The sequence below is a fragment of the Puntigrus tetrazona genome, chromosome 7 (assembly GCF_018831695.1).
Source record: "Puntigrus tetrazona isolate hp1 chromosome 7, ASM1883169v1, whole genome shotgun sequence".
In the NCBI taxonomy this organism is placed as follows: domain Eukaryota; kingdom Metazoa; phylum Chordata; class Actinopteri; order Cypriniformes; family Cyprinidae; genus Puntigrus; species Puntigrus tetrazona.
In genome coordinates, this window is record NC_056705.1 from 10,254,917 (window position 1) to 10,276,979 (window position 22,063).

The 22,063-nt window shown below is 39.5% G+C and overlaps 2 protein-coding genes across 4 annotated transcripts in view; one reads left to right on the plus strand and one right to left on the minus strand.

The window, feature by feature from the left end:
* sh3gl3a (SH3-domain GRB2-like 3a) overlaps nt 1–13,564 on the minus strand; it is a 32,425-nt gene extending 18,861 nt beyond the window's left edge. For 2 of the 3 annotated variants that reach the window (XM_043244522.1, XM_043244520.1), the window contains exon 1: nt 10,823–13,564. In XM_043244522.1, the coding sequence (XP_043100457.1) occupies nt 10,823–10,867 (45 nt within the window). In that variant the 5' untranslated portion in view covers nt 10,868–13,564. The remainder of the gene's footprint in view (nt 1–10,822) is intronic. The other variant, XM_043244523.1, reaches the window with a different exon arrangement.
* Nucleotides 13,565–16,632: 3,068 nt separating this feature from the next.
* Nucleotides 16,633–20,742, plus strand: fth1a (ferritin, heavy polypeptide 1a). The gene is made up of 5 exons (XM_043244733.1): nt 16,633–16,878; nt 18,299–18,404; nt 18,564–18,710; nt 20,069–20,194; nt 20,278–20,742. Exons 2-5 carry the CDS (start codon nt 18,303–18,305, stop codon nt 20,434–20,436), a joined length of 534 nt encoding a protein of 177 aa, XP_043100668.1. The 5' UTR covers nt 16,633–16,878; nt 18,299–18,302; the 3' UTR covers nt 20,437–20,742.
* Nucleotides 20,743–22,063: the final 1,321 nt, after the last annotated feature.

The following is a 22,063-nucleotide window of genomic DNA, read 5'->3' on the forward strand; positions in this document are numbered from 1 at the left end:
TCAAAAAGCTGAATAAAAATATTTGTGAAAAATGACAAACATTATGCCTGTGCAAAAATAAATTCAAATAATTTGAATTACAAAAAATGCAATGTAAAAACTGCAGTTATTATTTTAAATAGCCAATTTAATCTGTGAAATGCATGTAAAGTGTAAAGTGATGTGCATAAGTTGTTTTAAATAATATTTATATATTTTTTTTTTCAGTTTAATAAAGAAACATTCATTTAGGTAGATTAAATTTTTTAGGTAGATTAAAATATTTTTGACTTGAAAAAACACAATAATTTTTTTTTTTCAGTTTAATAACAAAGAAACATTCATTTAGGTAGATTAAAGTTTACAACTACTTTTTAATGTGCACAGAACAATTGTGCTTAATAAGAATAAGCCCAAGTCGTTCATCCATTTCTGTACTTTTTCGATCTTTAAAAGAGACAAATCCAAGGCAAAATACAGCCGAATGAAGAAAACTGTACTTCAGTGGATATGAAGGTCTGTACATCAAACATCAGAGAAAAGACAGTCATAGACTCGATGTCCTCTCAGAAGTGTAATTTCCTGCAGGGTACCGGAGTAAAAATACAGCGGTTTGTGAAAGAGTTTCACAGCACGAGTGCTCTGACCTTCTTCCTCCCCAGAGAATAAAGACAATGCGGCGTGATCAATGGAACAGCTCTGACCGATGAGACCCTTTCCTTTACGGGGAAAAAAATCAACAGAACAATAAAAATAACAACAACAATGCTGTGTGTTTTATTTCATGGGTGGGATCGGTTTCCTATTCTAGCTTTTCAAGAACTGATTCATCAATGCAGTTTCAATAAAAGGTCACAAAAACAGGAACGCTTTACACATCCCCCCTAAATGTCAGCTGTTCCAGAACAACATGCCCACTAGCAGGGACGCCCCACAAGTACATTTCCTATTATTATCGATGCTGAATACAGTTGTGCTGCTTCATATTTTTGTGAAAGCAGTGATGCATTTTTCAGGATTCTTTGATAAAGTTGAAAAGAACAGCATTAATTGGAAATGGAAATTTTGGATACTGTCGCTTTTAATTAGGGATGCAACGATACAATTATTTCAGAAGCGATCTGATCCGATCAGAAATAATATATCCACTAAATTAGTGCTTAATTCTGCAGCAAAAGATTATCTAGAAAAATCACGGGACAATACACAATAATTCTATAAAATGTAGCGAAACTTATTTAAAAATAGTGAATAAGTGGAGGACCAAATCTGGTAAAATGTTACACATTCTCAATACTTGAGCGAGCTCTTATCACATTATAGTCCTCCACGTCCACTGCGTTCTCAAAACTCTGGCCGTTTGATAATACCTAGAATATCAAAATCGACTGCGGGACGGCAGATCCTTTTCCTATTTAGCACACTCTGTAACAATCTACCTAACACTGTTCGGGAGGCAGACACACTCTGTCAGTTTAAATCTAGATTAAAAACACATCTCTTTGTACTGGCGTACACATAACACACTAATGCACTTCTGTTACTCAAATCTATTAAAGGATTGTTAGGCCATATTAATTAGATCAGCCAGAACCGAGAACGCTTATTCTGTTTCTCAGTCCGTATCCAGATCAGATAGTGGATCAGCACCCAGGGATGACCTTCATCAGAGACCAGAACACCTAGATGAGCCCCATGGATACGTCACAAACACTCAATAAGTCATTTACACAATCTGACATATCATTTTAAGCATTTTTAAGCACAATTATTAATAAAGCATTCAAATCATTATTTTCAACCTTTATCTGCCTATAGCCTAATAAGTGCTTGAATGCACAGACAGAGCATGCCATAGCACACCGGCGGAAGTGATAATTATGAATGTGTCAATAGACTGCATGAACATTTTAATATTTTGATAAAGCGATGTTTTCTTTGAAGTCGGCGACAAGGATTCGTCATCTCTGCAGTAGTGATGCCCCAGTATGCAGGTTTCATATGGATTACGCAATCTGAGACTATCTGAATAGTTGAGACAGTAGTAGTATGATCTTTTAATGCACAAAACTATCAAAGCTCTCATGAGAGAGCCTCCAACACTGCGTGGCGCATGATGAAACTTCAAAGTAACCCAATCATTTAGACTAACGGACTAGCGAAACATTAAATACAGTGTGAATTTAAAACATGTCGTTTAGAGGATCAAAGTTGTCAGGCTTTTTTTCCCTACCGCAACCATTTACTGAAGCTAAATATTTACTGGCAGACACCCGGGAGCAAGTACCACACCACAGAGCAAAATGCTGTTTTAATCTTTCCACAATCACATACGTGCACCTGCGGATTTGACATAATTGCAGGAAGACTGGAGCGGTAGATTTGTACAGAAGCGGTGCTTTAGCGATCCAGAGATCATCTGACGTCAAACCAAGCTGCAGCTCCTTTTAAAAGCAATAATGCTTAAATAAATAGATATTAAACTACTAGCCACTACTAGCAGAATAGTTGACGGTTTGTCCATAACAACAATGCACATGCATGTCAAAAAGGCCTTTTTTTTGCATGTAACACTGAATTCTGAAAAAAAAAAATGTGATGCAAGACCTCCATTAGAAAAAAGCTATGAAAAAATTGGAAGATGAGTTTTGAGTACTTGAGAACACAAACGTTTTTCCTCTATTAACATTCATTTACAGAAGCCCGTTTCCGCCAGAAAATAAAAAAATCATCCTCAGAATTGAGAGACATAAACTTGCAATATAAAGTCAGAATTGTGATTTCATATCTCAGAATTCTGACTTTATAACTCATAATTTTGTGATTGAGTGGCAATTTTGACATTTTTCTCAGAACTGAGAAATGTATATTCGCAATTTTGAATTCTAAAGTGCAATTTTTAAGTGGAAAAAAAAGCATTGTGAGTTTATATTAGTGGTCGACCGATATTTTTTTTTGAAGCCAGATGCCAATATCTTGCAAAGCAGGGTGGCCAATAAATTATATAAGGCCCATATAACTTGTATTATTTATTTTTATTAATATTTAAGACATTTGAAATAATTTAAAAATGGATTAAAATATAAATGTGTTAATCGGCATTGGTTATATATATCGGTCAACCGCTAGTTTATATCATGCAATTCTGACTTTATTACTTGCACATTTATATATCACAATATATTAAAAAGTCAGAATTGTGAGATAATTGTGAGATAAAAAGTTTAAATAATTTTTATTCAGTGGTGGAAACAGGCTTTTCGGTCTAATTACAATAAAATGTTTAGGCCGGTTTAGTTTTGCTCTCTTATCCTTCGCATCTGATGCCAGGACATTTCTCCCTTCCAGGCCTACGAGATACAAAGCCAAAAACTTGAAATGACCCCATCCATCAGGCGCAGCACCTAAGGAAAGAACGAGCTTTTAACATCACAGCTAATAGTCTCTTAAACAGCCTGGCAGAGAGAAACACTTACAAGGCCTCTTCCTCCTGGGTGGGAAAGTTCATATAACTGCCATCTGAGAGAGTGAAGTAACACCGGTTACATCAGGGTGATTGAGGTGAAACACTTTTTTTTAGATCACCAGGGAGTCGTAGTGAAGCATAGCGAACCGTAGGGTCTATTTAAAGTAGTTATCGGTATCGGTCCGATACGGTCATTTTCTGTGGATTGGCTATCGATCAGACGATACCTTTTAATAATACAGAATTTTTTATTTAAATGAAGCTGTCTATATGTAGTATACTGTGTTTAACACACAAAAGGGTGATGATCAGGTCAAGTAAAGAAATTCTACATTGATTGGTATCGGATTGGTTCAGCATCGGCGGTTTTCAGTATCGAATCGCATCGATTCTGAAAAAAAGCTATCGTTGCAGCCCTAATTTAAATACTGCTTTTTGTATATAATAAAGGCAGCTATGTATCTATGTATGCGTACCTAGACAGACGGATAAAGAGGACTCATTCCGATCAGAACTTCCTGAATGAGAGAGAACAGGAAGAGAAGAAACGCGACTGGGAACATCCTGCGTTATTTTCACAGGGACATGTTGGATTGTGATTGGGAAGGAGACTTCTATCCTAACACGTGATCATCGTGTCAACAGCTACAGCACAACCAGACGATCCAGAAAAGCTATTAATTACATATAAATGACTTCGCATCGCCATTTGCATGTAAGCTTCAGCACAACAGCAATATTAATTAATCCATAATTAAACAATTATTACTTTAACAGAAATGACCGACACTTTCGAGGTACAAAAGCGCCATGAAATATCATAAAACTAGTATTGTGTACTATACTCCAAGACTTCTGAAGCCACAAGAAGCTTTTTTTGTGAGAAAATGGCCATACGCTTTTAAAAAAATGCTGGGTTAACCCTCGCAGCTCGGTTGCTTTTGACTTAAGGCTTAACTTAAACTTATTCCTCGGAGTTTGACACTTTAGTCTTTGCGTCTTTAGGGATCTTATCAATGCCCTAACAGCTTGTAACACCCCAAACAGAATGGAAACTACGAAATTGCACCATATGACCCCTTTAATCATTTAACCCGACTGGATTTAACCCAGCGTTTTTATACAGTATAATGCCAGTATCACAATAAAGAGTGAAAAAACAATGACGCAACGGATTGTGGAAGATGACATTTGAAAAAACAAGTAAAAACGTTTTTTTTACTCATACGGTGCACAATTTTAAAAACGTCTTGTGCTTGTGATGGTACCAGACTTGAAGAGCTGAAGACGGAGCAGAAAACAGACTGCGGCCCTTTTAAGTGGTTTACATTCCTGTGAGCGCTAGAATAACTCTAGTAGCGTCTGCTCCCAACCATCTGCAGTAAAACCATTACTGTGCCAACTGACCGTGGGAGCACTCGCTAATGTGAGCAATAAACAGAGATCAGCCTCGTCACGCCGATGTTCCTCTCCAGGAGCGGGCGCTCGGATCGATAGCACATAATCAATAATAAATGCGCAAGCGAGCTGAAGTCTCGTGTAAACACGTCTGCCGGCTAGTCTCATTTCTGTGAAGACGAACTGCTGTTTTCACATAAATCGCGCGTTCTCTGGCAGCCAGAGATCCGTGCGTTCCCTGCGCGGCGCTAGGCCATGATTTCACAGTTGGTTTCTGATTTTAATTTGTGCTGAAAAAAAACATATCATGCTCGAACGCTACTCTGCAATTTGCAGATTGGTTGTCTGCTGCTGCACACAGAGAAAATGAACAAATTCGCGAAAGCAAGCATATCCAGCGTGACCCTGAAACCGTTTTTGTTGTGCATTTATGCTTGGTTAAAAAAAACTGCTGCAATCTTTTTGTTTTCAGTCAGTTTCCGGCGTCGAATAAAGTCATTTTAATACAATTAAAACAAACGCTTTAGGCTCAAACTGTAGTAGCAAGGTCGTGTTTAATTTCATGAAATGCACGAGTATTAAATATTCACCTCGAATTTGCTCTAGATAAAAGTATCTGCAAAACGCACGAAGCAGCAGCCACTAGATTTTCTGTATTTGTTCCAAACTGAGAAGTGGAATGAACTACAACCAAACAGTATCATGCGTAAGGAGCCAAAACAAGATAATGTGAACAGCTGGAATTACTTGCCTTTAATGCAGTTTCTAACCTTTTCTGAATAGATTCATTCAACTTGTGAATAGTCTCCAGTGGACTGTTGTCCATAGTGGTTTCCTTGTGTTTCCTTCCTTCCGCCATCTTTTTATTACTGGTGTCTATAATTTAAAGGTCCCATATTTGTTTCATGATAAGAGAGGTCTAGGGGCTATGCAACTACCATAAGTTTCAAAACGGTCGATCATAAAGATCACAGCCTGCATAAGGTAGCTGTGATTTTTACAAGCCGTTGTGATTTCCATAAAAATGCACCATCGGATCTACTCAGTCGCTGCCTTCAGTCATCACCCGAGAACCGCCCAGCGTCCATGATATTACTGAGCAACAACAACACAGAAACTTTTAATTTAGATTAACTTAGATAAACCTGTACACTCACAAGGATGGGGCGATCTGAGAGGATTTTTACTATGAGATGAATCACATCTAACGTGTACAGTAAAGTCTATCCAGCTGTGATGAAGATATATACATTTCATTTTCAGCAAGCGACAACTTTTACAGCTACGTTATTATTCCAGCTACAACCAGTCACTAGTCCAGACGATCACAACAATGCATGTACAATTACACGCATCTACAATAAAATTTTTCACACATGCACAGACATTATTTCATGAACGACATAGTTGTGAGATGCAATAAAACGTTAGACGTGCTCAAAACAGCAAAAGACAATACTTTATAGAACCTTTTCTGATAAGAAGTGTGCAAACTCAAGCGTTTTAGATGATCGTTTCTGTCCAGTCCACTCGTTTTATAGTGTTTTACCACAGCGGTCATCTGTTTTTATTTTATTTGTCACATACACATACATACATGGTATGACATGCAGTCAACATTTCACTGCATGTCGTACCATGTATGTATGTGTATGTGACAAATAAAATTTGAATTTGAAATTTTAATTTTTTTTGTCTATCAGTGGCATTGGGTATGCAATCATATTTCTAATTTGAGGCCTTTTTTAAGTTGAAATAGCAGCCTTAGTTTTCCCTTTGTTTTGCATCCAGCTAGCACTGTGACATAATTGTGACATTTGATTGGCCTGGCCATGCGTCACAGGCCAATCAGAAGAGAGGCTCTTGAATAGTAATCAGACAGGCCAAAATCTACCTGTTTTTGACAGAGCTCCTGAGAAAGGAGCTGTAAAAACATATTGAGATGGTTTTTATTACTTTCACTGCAAGTATATATTCTTAAGGACATCAACACCTGAAATAAAACTCCAAAAAGGTGCACAAGAGGTTTTGCTTTTTTGTGATGTTGACTTTGTGTGGTTCTTTTGTGTGTCTAAAAAGTAAAGGGAGGTTTGACCACTCTTTTTTTATTACAGTAGATGTGCGTTGTTGGGACGCAATAATTCTTAAAGGTGAAAGGTCATTATCAGGTTTTCACACGCTATTTTTCCTTACTGATAAAGTCCTGTCATGCCATGTGTCTGCCGTCATAAACGCAAAGAATAAAACACCCCAAAATTGACCTCTTAGAGCTAAACAGGCTTCCATGATTTGTCCTTATTGGACTTTCGCTCACAGCTCGTACTAAACATTGCTGAACACAATTTATATTACACAGACAATGAAAAGACATCTTTTTGTCATTGTATCCTGCACAAATTGTACTAGCTCCTATAATAATTGGTGTTTACAACCCTGTATGTACAGTATATTGTACCAACATCCATCTATACTGGAACTTTACCTCTAATTTGTTTTCTTTTTTACCTCCCAAGTGGAAATAAGAACGGTTTCCTTAAAGAAGGAAACCCCTTTGCTCTTACAGTAACTTGTGTATATAACAGCAATGAATCATTTCGCCATTTAACTCACGCTATCTCACACACCTAGCCCTGAACCATGTTGACATCTGGTTACTAAGTTACTCTGATCCTGGTGCGCTGCCTATTTAGGAAAATCCCACCTAAAACGTCCTGCATTCGTTCTTGAAAGTTCAGTTGAGCTTTCCTGTGCAATCTCAGTCTGAAAAAGACACCAGATGCATTTAATCACACAGTGATTTGTTGCACGGTGAGAATAAGGCCTTTGGGAAAATAGGACAAGGCTGTAAACAAGCTCTTGCCTGCCCCTGCTCTTATCAGCCATACAAATATGTTTAAACAATGATGTCAACTAATGACAAGCGAACTTTGTATTGAAGAGCAGCGTCGATGCCTGTACATGAAGTGAACAAAACCTTTGTAATAACCAAAATATTATTAAAAATGGAATTTTCAGCACCGATTATATCGCCTCCAAATTAAAAGGTTCACGCTGAGCAGCTTCTACGCTGAATATCTGAATTTCACTGCATGCATTTGGACGCTTTTGCATTTCTGCTGTCAAAAAACCTGTAGGTGGTCGAAATGCGCTGCTTCCATCCGTATTCAATAATAACGCGTTCACAACCCCACTGCTTCTCTGGTCATCTGTAGACTAAAACGCAAGACTTACATTAAAGTGAAACAGCTACGGTCAGCCACGATTTACTGATCTAGCGAAAGTGTCCAATAATAGGAAGGTTCCTGTTTTAAAGTGAGTATTTAGGTCAGTCGTGTGAAATAATAGGTCTGATTAGGCTTACTCACAATATTTTAAAATGCTTATTTCAAATAGGGTTTATATACGTCACTTTGAAATGATCATACTGCCTTAGGGCCCGTGAAAAAATTCAACAGAGCAAGTCAAAATTTTAACCGCTCCAGCAGGAAACAAAACATTATTGTCGAGCCATTTAGACCGAGAATGGAAAATATTCACCAAAACAAGTGAGCTACCATAATATTTTTTAAAAACTGCAGACCTCCTAGTTTGCACAGCGTGGGGTTGAAAAAACTATAAAATAAAAAACAACTGCCCCGCCAGGAGATAGGCTTTGGTGAGGCTACATGTAAAAAAGAAAGGGGTAAAATATATATATATATTATAATTATAATAATTATTTTTTTATTTAAATGGAATTACTATGTTCTAGATTATGAGAAAATATTTTTATGGTCTTTGTGGAAGGGTCAGTAAACGCCAGCAGAAACCATACCGTGCATATAAAAGTCATTTACACTTTGGGACAATGCCACTTTTTTACTGCTAAAGCAAACAAGTATAAACCGAGCCGTATAGAGAGCAGAAAAAGAGACTCCAAACACATACACTTCATAACACCTGCGTAGAAACACCCTTGTAATCAATTTCAATTTCAACTTTATCGACATGCCAATCAGTTTTACACAAACAATCCTTCTTCAGGAGACGTAAAACTAATCATTTCATAAACGCAGCGCTAATCTGATTCCTTGGTCTCGGTTTTTGTGCCATATACAGATTTCAGATCACTTAAGATTGTGAAGCGGTATGCATTAAATCTTATTTTACGGTCCCCTAGGACCGCACTTGTAAATTACATGAATTACAGTAAACTACCGGGCCGCTATAATTTGTAGTGTGCATCATTAAAGCGCGATGGTGCAGAGCCACCGACTACCTGAGATACGGCGAAACATTAATCGGGTGAAGAGCGATTCGACAGCTCTCCCAAACAAACACATCCTGCACTTCCACTGAACGTCTTTATTCACAGAGGAGGATGTTGAACTCTGAACTGTCAAACAAAGAAGGCTGCTAACAAAGAACCGAAACTGTAGGACAAGTACAGTATAAATGTGCCTGCTGTTGGCGGTTTATCTAGACGTTAAACTGGGGTTTCTTTGGCAAAACAGATGGGCATCGTTCATTAAGTCTACATCATTAAGCGCCCGCGATGCTGAAAAATACCACTAACAATGTAAACAGCATTTGCATAACGGTAATGATTCGAAGTGCAATGAAACTGTGACTAATTTTTATTCCATATTGCGATGAGCATCTAATGATAACAGATTATTGATGAAGAAGAAAAAAAGGGCGGGGACCAAAAACTATTTTCCGAAAAAGACAAACCGCAATGATAGCACGAGAAACGTTACTAGCAGTTGGCTAACGTTACGGCGTTCCAGTAATGTTATCAAAACGTTATCTGGTCTTTAATAATGCCCTCAAAACTTTAACGCAAAAATACTTCATCTATATTTTGTGTGCAAAGTTCCATTATGGCACCACTTCATTTTAGGATCTCTTAGTTGCTTATTAGCACGCATAGACTAGAATATTAGCAATTTATTAGTAGTTATTAGTTAAGCACACATTAATGCCTTACACGTCCCTAATCCCAGCCTATACTTATCAACTACTGTTCCCTGTTCTCAAGTGGGATGCGGTTATGACTTTCGGAATGTTCGAAACGCAATATTTCCATAATTTTAAAATTAAAAGTTCTAAAACGGAATGTTCAAGAGAGCGTCGCAAAAATAACGTTTTCGCAACTTAAAGGGGGTTAGCAAAGCGTTTTTAAGACATGTTTTGGTTAGCCTGAAGGCAGAACATGCCATATCTACAAATTACTACCAAAAAAGAAGTACACATTTACGACAGGCTAGATATATTGACAACTAAACATCACTATTGCGACTCCACTGGAATTCCTGTGCTGAATGAGTGCTAGAGACTGGATGAATATCAGTTACTGATACAGTTAACAATAAATCAATCTTTTTTTATTTATATAGCGCTTTTAACACAGGTTGCGTCAAAGCGCTACACGGGTTGCGTCAAAGCGCTGATTAAAAACTAGTAACACGTTACTAAACACCACAAGTTGTACGGAATAGCCTAAACGTCAAAACGGTTTGCCATAGCCGCGTGACATCATAACAAAACCGCTATCTAACAAATAAATGACATCACCGCGCAAGGCGAGTCGTGATAACGCGTCCACGTTTCAGTCCCAGGGCATCCCCTATAGCGGATGATGATTACGATTACTATAACGATGCATTTATCCACAACTACCAGTTTTATTCAAGCAGGCCTCGCAACAGCGAGCCGAGGGAGATTTTGCTACATTTAAAAAAAAAGAGCCGCGCGGTTACGTCACAGCGAGCGGAGGTTTAAGAACAAAAGCGCCGATGCAAATGTAACAAAGTTGACGCGAATATTAAGACGAGGAGCGGAGCGGCGTCTCGGGCGCTCCGGCGGGCCTCTAAGACCCACAGAAACCAATCAGGCGGCTTCGGTCGAACAACGCACGAGCGCGTTCTCCACATCCACCTGTTAGGACCCTCGCGGCTCGAACGCTACGCGAACGGCGCGACGCGGGCGTCTCCTTACCTGACTCGCTTTGTGCAGCTGCTTCTTAAACCCCGCCACAGACATCCTTAAAACGAGACGGAACGCCAAGGGAGATGAAAGCGAAACGTTCGGGCGGGAGAAAAGGCGACGCGCTCCTCCGAATCTTTTTTTTTTTACGAAACGCTTTCGGTTGATGTCGCCGCCGCTGGGAAACGGACCCGCATTTCGCGGTGGGTTTTTTTTCTTCTTCTTCTTCTTCCCTCACTGACAAGCGCTGGTCGGTTATGTTTGATCCGAGGACCGCGATTGGCGGAGAGCCGCCCCACGTCACGGCATCTCGGAGAACCCCCTTACGAACAAAAACACGACGCTTCAAAAGCTTGTCGCGAATACAGGAGGAAGACTCCGCTGCGAGCCCCCCGGGAGTTAGATGGCGAGTCTTCTTTAAAGGCACCGATTCAGCGTCCGGTTCACTGTGTGAATAGTTGCGATATTGAAAGGAGCTGAGAAGAGTGTGTGTGTGTGTGTGTGTGTGTGTGAAACTGTGATTTGGTTTGCTCGATATCCGCAGGCCATTAACAGCCATCCGCTGCCTCCTGGCGGCCCTTCAAAGAGGACACAATGCGCTCTGTGTGTAAATCCAGCCGAAATTAATCAATCAAATTAATCCAGTTCCGTTACATTTTTAAGTTAGACGCGTTTATTAATCTTCACTGTTTGGTTGCAGAGGATTTCTGCTGTTGCATGCTGGCTGGAAAACGCGCATCGTCACCGTTTCTTTGCTGAAATAACTTGGATGCAAGTTTGTTCTGCATCAGAGTCGTTTTGATGATTTTGATTCTTTTAAGGTTTTTTTTTTGTAGATGATGGTACTGAGCAAACCAACCCAATGCATTCGGATGCCATTCGAATACTCTCGTACACAGAGAGGCTATGTTTTTGCTTGGTTTGAAAGGAATGGATTGCGTCGAGGATGCATTAAAGTCCTGGAAAGCCACATTAAACGCTTTACAAAAAGCACGAAATGTTTGAACCTTCAAGGAATCTGTTTAATTGTCATGAGCGCTTTTTTTATGTCGTTAACATCGCTGCAAATGCAAAACACATTTTGGGGTGAGACGGGAACCACGGGCGAAACCTAAACCTAACCGTTTTATCAAAACGGCAACTTGTGCATTTAAACCAAAAAACGTATTCGCGAGGTGGCTGCCTCCTGAAATGTCAACCGCGTTTCGTTTGGTTGGTCCTAATGCAGCACAGCCTGAATGATGCTGCGTTGCTTGATGAATCGTCGATGATTCAAGCGGAGGAAACGGAGCAGCGAACCCCAGCATTTTGCCACGTTCCTCCACCAACGTACAGCCACTGCTGGTGGAGAAGATGCCGCCGTCCGGCTCCAAAGTACTGGACGCGTTTGGCATCTGAACGCCTCGGTTTCCCTGCTGGCATAGAGCAGGAGCGTCCATGAGAAGGGCAAGGGAGCAGAAAGACAAAAACAGACCGTTCAGCTGTAAAATGTGAAATGCTAGTCGACTAAAATAGTCGATTCCAGAAGATGCAACTCCACCACAGAAAACAAGAGAACAACAGACAAAGAAAGAGGAATAGAAGATGAAAGTCCTGAAAAGCAAGAGGTGGAGATGGTGCTGAAATCATAGAGGTGGAGGAACTGAGACAAGAAAGAAGAAAACGAGGAGATAAAGACTGAATATGAAAGTCGCCACCAGATCGTTTGGATGGAGATGGACGCTGAAAGTTTTATGCGTGAAAAAAGAAAAGACAAGTTAGTAGCGGAGACTTATAAACTGTCAGAGAAAAAGGTTACTTCAGAGAGAGAGAAGCAGGTGAGAATCCAGAGGTATGTTGTGTTTCAAAAATGTCCGTGAAGCGTCTTCTCGTCAACACGCGCACAGCCGACTGGATTGGTCGAGTGACCTGTCGAGGTGACCCCTCTCTCTCTGTGTTTGAGCGTGAGCAGTACAGATGGAGAAATAAAAATAAACTCAGTAATTGGAGAGACGGGGAAATGCGAGAGGGATCGGTTCCTCTGGGAAAAAGTATGTCCTCCTGTCGTCTTACAGCGATAGAAAGAAAAGAGAGCCGAGTCAAATGAATTAATTAAATGTATTTCTGCTCTGAATGTGTGGACAGGATATAACTATATAAGGTAAGGAAATATAAGGTAAGGTAAGCTCTTATAGCAAGCCAGTGGCCCTCAGGCTCTGATCTATCTATATCTAGCCTGTACTGTACCTGACTGTCTGATTAAAATGAAAAAGTAGGTTTTGATATTATGGCTTTCCACCTGTAGCTTCTTATGTTCACCACTAGATGTCCTGCCTAGTACTAACATTGTTCTAGTAAAAGAGTCCGATCTAGTAGTCTGTCTCTATAAGCGTCTCTTATTGCCATATTCTTCAGCTCCTTTTAAGTTATTGAGTGTTTCGTGTTTTTCACAGCTTATCCATTCATAGGTAACACACTTTATACTTCGTCAGGTTTATTTGGACATCATATTCAGGGTTGGAAAGAGTTACTTTCAGGCTAAATATAATGCATTGCAGCATTGCGTTACTTGCTAAAAGTGCTCGTTGATTTATGTGGGAAGTAGTGTCTTGTATTACTTTTGTGTTTTATTTTTTCTCCTCTGGGCTGAGGAGGAGAAAAAAAACTTTTTTTGTATCTTTACACATTTCACAACTTTCACAAAGCGAAATGAAATAAGCCTCGGGCTGAAGGAAATGTAATTTCACATCTGTACAGTAAAGGGCGCAGAACAAACACAAGTTTGCTTCATTATTATTATTTATTTATTTATTTTTATTTTTATTTTTTGCTAGATTTAGTAACATTTTAAACTACCCTTAAAAAAACTCCTAGCAACAAATTTTGCTTTTTTTTTCATTTTATTTGTTTGTTTACAGAAAATTCATTTGAATTATCACAGTATTTTACTCTATTTTACAGACGTTTCTAAAAGTGTAGCATACCAACTTAACCACTGATTAAAAATGTAATTGTTCAGAATATGTCATTTTACTAGTTAATAAGAAAATATAGGCCTTAAATAATAAAATATGATCAATCAAAAATGTGTAAATGTTCAATAATTCAATTAAAAAAAAATTATATATATATATATATATATATATATATATATATATATATATATTATTTTATTTTTACAAATATATTTTATTTATTTATTTTTGCTCACATTAAAGTGATTTAACTTTATATTATGCAGTTTTGCGTCGGGATTAGATAATTATGTATTTGCTCAATGGCATCACAATTTCATATATTTAGCAACAACTTGTCCTGCCTTTTAGCAACTTCCTTGAAAATGAGTTCTGAATTTGTGTGACCCTTCAAGATTGCATTAAAGTTAAAATTGCCTTAAAATATATTTTGAAAAAGTTTGTAACCAGGCTGTTTTGGTCACCATTGACCTGCGTCTTTCAAAATGTACTCCTTTGTGTTCGGAAGAACAAAGAAATTCCCCAAAAATTACAATTCTGTCACCATTTACTAGTTTCAAATCTGTACTATTCCCTTAAGAATAGGAGACAGGAAAACACTATAAACACGTTGTCTAAAGCTATTGTTGCTTACGGATCATCTAAGGTCAGCAGTAAAGAAACTGGTTAATAAAATGGCATCAGTCCTATAAGGGTATTTATGCATCATGTTTATTAATTTCAGGTTTGCATATATCTGTTGGTATTGATTTCAAGTATTTAGTCACATTTAGTCCAGAACAACAACAACAGTGAAAACTGTGCTTTCTCTCAAATTAAAAGACAGGAAAGCTGTCAGTCAATAAATTGGAAAACAAAGTAACTGAAGCTACTTGTTTGAAAACATGACTCAGATATTTTCTTGCAAATTAAAAAGGCGTCACTTTAGTTACTTGGAAAAAAAAATAATGCGTTCCCCCATAACATATGTTAAATATATAGTTATATATGGATAGTTTGCCTTGTAGTTGTGGCATGTTTATGCTATTATAAAGGATTTAGGCTAGTGTTAGAGCTTGCTCTAACTGCAGACATATTTGTAATGGCATGAGGGTGAGTAAAAGATGACAGAATTTTTATTTTTGCGCGAACTATCCCTTTAAATTATAACATGGGTCGAAACGGTGTCAGTGTCATACACGATGAGCGTTTTATTACACCGTTAATAAGATGCATTATTTATTAGTCAAACCTCATCAGTGATTTTTTTTCGATTAACACAATGCGGTTTTATTAAATGCAATCATTATTGTAAATGCGTCTAAATTCTCGGGCCATTATGGAAGGTGCCGCCCCAAATAGATCGTTGAAATGACAATACAATAAAAAAGCGCATTTAAAAATTCGTTACATCAATTATGTTCGTTAAAAAGATCACGCCTTCAGTATTTCTAATTAAAAGCTATTTGTTGAGAGATGGCAAAATCTGGCTTGTAATCCGGGTTTGAACAAAATAAAACGCTAAGCTATTGCTTTATCATCTAGCTGCGCACTCAGCATGTTGCTGAGCGTGGTTTCGCATTCTGTTCTTTCCCTTTTTTGCCGTAATTCGCGTAATTAAAGCTTCTGAAACGATTCAGGGATCGTGAAAGACTTCGCGCAGGCCAAACTATAACATATCTTCCATCTTACCAAAGATGCTGTAAATATGCTGCGGAAACTGTACAATTGTTGGTTTGATGGATTTAAAAATAGTGATAATTCATGCTAATGGTTTGTGTGTAGAAACCACTGCCAACGAACCGTCTCTGACTCAAAGGCCTTTACTGTTACGCAATGTTATGTTCCACAACATTTACAAGTTCTGGAAAATGTTGGTGTTCACCACGTCACGTCACACTATGTCATTCAGCAGAACTGGATTGAACTGGACCGATGTAAGGAGTGAATAAGAGGCAGTTGACTGGGGCTTTCAGGGCTTTTCTGATATCATGTTTCCGGTGGGCAGTGGTCACATGATCCTCAATGTACTGTTACTGTCTTACAGCACTCAGCTCTTCGTAGGAGTTCGGCTCATTGCGCGGTAAAAGTGCCAGGGCTACGAAGCCTCTAGGCCAATAATAAAAAATGCATATCTTTGCGTGAGAGTAACATGAGTGACGTACGATATACTTGTTCTCTGAGCATTAAATCATAGCTTTTTTCAGTATTATGCTGCTCAGATGCCACGCCCAAACCCTGAAGATGACCGCTGAGTCAGTGAGATGCTCCAGATGCTCCTCACATCCTAGCACCCGGGCTATTAAATTCAAACCTGCTATTACGCATCCTCCTGATACGCACAGGGACGATGCGTCTAGACGCTCTTCCTTCCCCCCGTGTTTTAATAAGGGCTGCAATTTTCGGCCGTTTTAAATCCCTGCAATCACGCGGCATGTCATCAATGCCTCATAAATATAGGATGCTACCTATGCTAGTTTAAACGAAAACCTTCATTATCGTATTGTAAACGCAGAAGGCTCTTCTGCACCTCTCTTGTTGCTGCATCTTGCTGATATCGGAGATCTAAAACTGTAAGTTGATCTGGGAGCATTAAAGACAAAACTATAGGCTAACAGCTGGAATGATTGGGGACTGATTTTATTTACTATTTTAAAGAAGTTAATACAATATGTAAGGTTTATTTTTATATTGGACAATTGTGTTTACTCTGTGAACCAATTCTAGTAAGAATAATTTTATGTATATTATATATTCGTCTTCATTTAGGGGTTTGTTTTGTGTTTGTCTCGTTATCCGTCCCGGGGCGGATCCTGTACGTAAGCTGTGCGTGCAACGTCACGCGTACAAATACGCCGCTGTGCGTCACGCATAAACTCCAGCACCACAGACAAACGCGTTCATAATCTTTACAGCCACGAGGACAGACTGAAGGTTACCTGCTTCAACAGTGCTTGAACGGCAACCGATCTTCTGTCTTTTCGCCTTTTCCATCAACCAACACCGATTCTAGTCGTTTTGTTTTCGGTCAAAATCGAAAATCTGATTTTTGAGACGCTTGCTTAAAAAAAAACAATTATACGCGAACCAGCGTCGTTGACCATCTGTTCGAATAACCGTAAAACCGATTTGAAGGTAAGTTTTCTACCACGGTATATTTAATTTAAAGTGATTTTTTTTAATTAGGTTGATGAATATGCACGTCTTGGTTGCGTAGAGACCGCGCCATCAATCACCAACAAACGATACGCAGGGGCGCCATTTTTATTTGTTTGTTTTTTCGATTAAGACGTGCAGCAAAAACGTGTGTATATATAAAAAAAAGTACAAATTCGCTTCGTTTACCAAACTGCCGCGCATTTGGATGAAAGTAATGTTTTAAAAGGTCACAATATCCTCAAATGCTCGCCACGCCATTTTGTTTATAACGTTACCCGTTTTACTTTATTGCGTATTAATTTGGTCTTTCGTGGCGTTTTGTTATAATAACCTGATCATTTATAAGATGCTTTATAATTTTTATTAATGGGTGGTGACGCTGTTTTTTAAGTGGATAGAGACGGGTGCCATCGAGCCCCGAAAGGGGTTTAAAAATAAAATATTTTTACACGATCTCAAATCTTTCGATTGCCTTAAGTTACCTTGTTTTGTTTTTTTAGTTGAAAAGTCTATAATCTCCTTCGTAAACAACCACGACGTAGGCTATAATTTAGCGATTATTTAGTGCTTGTTCTTGACGCACTTTTTGTTGTTTTTTGACAGTGAGGCCTACCTCACGGTCTATTTTTTCCACGCTTAGCTTTATTTAATATCATAACAGTCATCAAAACGCTTATGCTAAGCTGAAATTTGAAGAGTGGTGAAGCTGCTTTCCCATTGAAAGCGGATGGGGACTGGCGCTGTCGAGCTCCCAAAGGCTATTCTACGTGACTTTAACGTTGTATTTCACACATTTTTAAAGTCATTCGTTAGGTTTTCTTGAGACTGCTGGGTTTTTTGGGGGTAAACATTGCTTATTGTTCTATTTTATACCATGAAAGCGGATGGGGACAAACGGTTTCATAGCCAAAAAAAATCTTATGGTGTTTTGCATAATCCTTTGTTTAGTATACAGATAAGATTGTGTATAAGGTGTCTGCACAAGCCAAATTTCAGTTGCACGGATTCATGTAATATATATTATATCACTTCTCAGTTGTAGTTGTTAAATATGCATTACGTATATAAGCAGGTGGGACTGGACCAGCAGGCTAAACCTTAAGAATTATACAAGTGAGCCAGGAAAAGCGTTTGTGCTTCTTCCTGTACCAAACAAATGATAAGAGTAGCCAAAACGGGGTTGAATTTGACCGCCACCTGTGCCAAGAGCGCATTAAAACTCTTACAGAGACGCGCGTGAACACGCTGGCACGTCTGGAGCACACAACAGAGACTATTATTAGTGGGGTTGTGGTGAAGCTGGCGCTGGACTGCATGCAGTACGTTCATTAATAACGGGGTGCGTAAGTTACAGCACAGCAAGGGTGGCAAGCTTATTTCGTGTCCTCTCTTACAGCAACATGAGCTCTCAGGTGAGACAGAACTTTGAGGAGGCCTGCGAGGCGGCCATCAACCGTCAGATCAACATGGAGCTGTACGCGTCCTACGTCTACCTTTCCATGGTGAGAGTCCAAGGCCATCGAAGTGTGCTAGATCTTTTTAGACTAAAATGTGGTGTGTTTCTAGGTCAAGGGAAGGGGCATTGAGTACGGGATGTGAATGAACTTCGCCTGAATGTTTAGTTAATGATCCATTTTGATTGTTCTCTTTCTCTCGCGCAGTCATACTACTTTGACCGAGACGATCAGGCCCTGCACAACTTCGCCAAGTTTTTCCGCCACCAGTCTCACGAAGAGCGCGAACACGCCGAGAAACTGATGAAGTTTCAGAACCAGAGGGGAGGGAGGATCTTTCTGCAGGACGTGAAGGTACGTCCGCGACGCGCGTTCGCCTGATAGCGTTACAGTTTGGCGGAGCAAGGCGAGGGCGTAGAGATAGAGGACAAAGTCGGGGTGTGACTCTTATCTTTTGCCGACACTGGTGATAAACTACAACCGACGGTCGGCGCGTTTAATTAGCGCCGCTTTGTCGAAAGGGAAAGATTAAAGGGCCGGACTGGAGAGCGCGCAGGCTCTTTGGACCGAGCGATGGGACGCGTGACTGGGACAAATGTTGCTGGGTAAAGCTGGTTTACCGGTTTCATTGGTAATGGAAAACTGGTTGGTTCACACAACGTTAATAAAGGGAAGTTGGCTTGTGATGCCACACCATCAAAAACAGAGTTTTATTCTAGTTTCTGTAACCCTGCAATTAATATTTATTTTGGTAATGGATTGTTTATTTTTATAGTTGAACGAACAATTTTTAATCAATTGTGGGATTCCACATCGTTCTCTTTGTTTTCTAAAGTAGGGGAAATTAAGTCAGGAAAGGGTTAAAAATTAAGACTTGCAATTGAAAAAATGGAAAGATCAGTAAAAATAAACAGAAGCACGGACTAAATTAGCTTCGGAAAAGGGACATTTTGAATAAATACGCCACTGTGAATTTCTTTAAGGTTAACATTTTTTAAAAATTCAGTTATTTGCAAGATCTTGCGAAAAGAATTGAAAAAAAGGTGTATTTTATTAAATTATTGCGTTTCGGCATTGTCAGGCCCGCTTGTTGCTTTAATTCAAAATGGAAATGCATGCATCGCTTTCTGAAAATTGTGAAATGTAAGTTATGTGCCGAGGAAATGGGCTTCGTATGCTTTGAATGAATGCATCTGTTAACAGACTTGACAGGGAAAGCTACATATTTGTGGTTTTAAAAATCGTCTCATGAGAAATGGTGTAAAGACCTGCAATAGCTGCTGTTCCTTGTACTTTCACATTTGACAAATGTATTAGGATTTATTAAAGGATGTTTTTAGGCACATACTTATTTGCTTCTCAAGTTCCATACGGGAAGAGAAATAATCAATTGGAAACGCTGAAAACGCACTCGCCCTCAGATCATCTTCCGTTTCTTTCATCAGTTGAACGTTCATTTACAAAAAAAACGCATTGCATCACTTGCTTCCCATTGGATAATCTGATTGGGTGCCATAAGAACAAGAGTCCAAACAATTTCACACAAATCCAGAAGTAATCCACACCACTCCAGTCCAGTGTTTTGTTTCCAAATAGGAGTCCTCTATAATCTCTCTTTCTCCTGTAGAAGGTGTACTGAATCAGGAGATGCACAGATGAGCACTGTTTACTGTAAGAAGGATTTATATTTAACGTGTGTGTTTGTTTGACAGAAACCAGAGAAGGATGAGTGGGGAACTGGCGTGGAAGCTCTAGAGTGCGCCCTGCAGCTGGAGAAGAGCGTCAATCACTCCCTCCTGGAGCTGCACAAGCTGGCCTCTCAGCACAACGACCCTCACGTGAGTCTGCGGCCCTCCCATACCGACACCGTCTCCTTCACACACGACTCCTGTTCCAAACTCGCTCTTCCCGTTTCTTACAGATGTGCGATTTCATTGAGACGCACTACTTGGACGAACAGGTGAAGTCCATCAAAGAACTGGGCGACTGGGTGACCAACCTGCGCCGCATGGGCGCCCCCCAGAGCGGCATGGCCGAGTACATGTTCGACAAGCTCACGCTCGGCAAAGAGAGCAGCTAAATACTCCATCCGTCATTTCTTTTGCTGATTTAGTTCTGCTGTACGAGTGTTTATTTCCCTATATGCCATCAGACTCTTATTTTATGTTGTTTGATTGACTGGTCGACCCGTGCGTCCAGTTGTTTAAGCAGAAAAACGTAGCTTGTTTGACTCTGCCATGCTTCGCTGTTTAAAGCCGCACTTCTCATAAGCCATTGAACTCTGTATCTAGCTCGTTCACAGTTCGACCTGCCTGCATCTGATGTGTGATTTTTGTCAATGAAATTATGCTCCAAACCAATAAAATGGAAACCTCTGGGATCTGAACTTGGCTCATGACTCCTTTTTATCGTTTCCGGACAAACTTTTAAAAAGGGGTTATTTATAACATTTGCAAAGAATGACTTTTATGGTTTTGTGGAACGTATTGAATTTCCTTGCATATTTGAATCAATATTGATTTATAGTCAGAGAGCAGGAGGTTTAATGTTACTGGAAGAATTATGCGATGCTTGCAAGGCTGCATTTTGTAAATGTAAAATATTTCTGTGATGCAAAATTCAATTTTCAGTATCACGATCCTTAAGATATCATTCTATTACGCTGATTGCTCAAATGTTTCCTATTCTGAAGATGGTGTTAATGTAAAGATTCTTTGCTGTACAAGGAGTTCAAAACGACCGCATTTGTATGAAATGGATTCTTTTAACTTTACGCTAATGCATCCTTGCTGTAAAGTAATATTAAACCCAGGTATGTTCATGCATTTTCTACATGGTATCAATGAACTGTGACTAAATACAGTCACGTTTCACACTACCATCAGGTCTCTTCATCATCATGGCAAATGCAGTTAAGGTTTTCTGATGTTTAATGGTGGTTCTAGAGATTACTTCATTAGTTGAAAAGTCTTGCATCGAAGCCAAGGAAACCAGACACCCATCTGATGAATTTCTATTTTCAACTCATACTACACTACGGCAAAAATGTATCATCAGCCTCTGAAAGAGTCTGTACTCCTGTAAGTGTCAAGTCAAGTGGCTTTTTATTGTCATTTCAACTACATATAGCTGTGCAGTACGTAGTGAGACGACGTTTCTCCTGGACCTGGTGCTACATGAAGTCACGCACAATACAAAAAAACCCACATACTGAGCTGAGACAGTGTCTTAGCCACATAAAGTGCATAGTGCGCAGATTAGTGCAAACAGCAAGGAAGTAGAGTGCAAAGACAGAATCAGTGCAAGAACACAAAATACAAACGACAAATATGAAGTGCAAGAATGCCTATGAAACAGGAAGACCATTCAGGTGTGGTTATTGAGGAGTCTGAAGGCTTGTGTGAAGAAACTGTTCAGCAGTGGTTGTGAGGGCCCGAATGCTCCGGTACCTCTTTCCAGACGGCAGGAGGGTGAATAATGTGTGTGAGGGGTCCTGTGTTATATTGTGGGCTTTGCGGATGCAGCGTGTGGCGTAGACGTCCGAAAGACGCCAATGATCTTTTCAGCTGTCCTCACTATCCTCTGGAGGGTCTTGCGATCCGATACGGTGCAGTTCCCAAACCAGGCAGCTGCACGGGACGCTCTCTACCGTCCCCCTATAGAACACAGTCAGGATGGGTGAAGGGAGGTGAGCTCTCCTCTCGCCG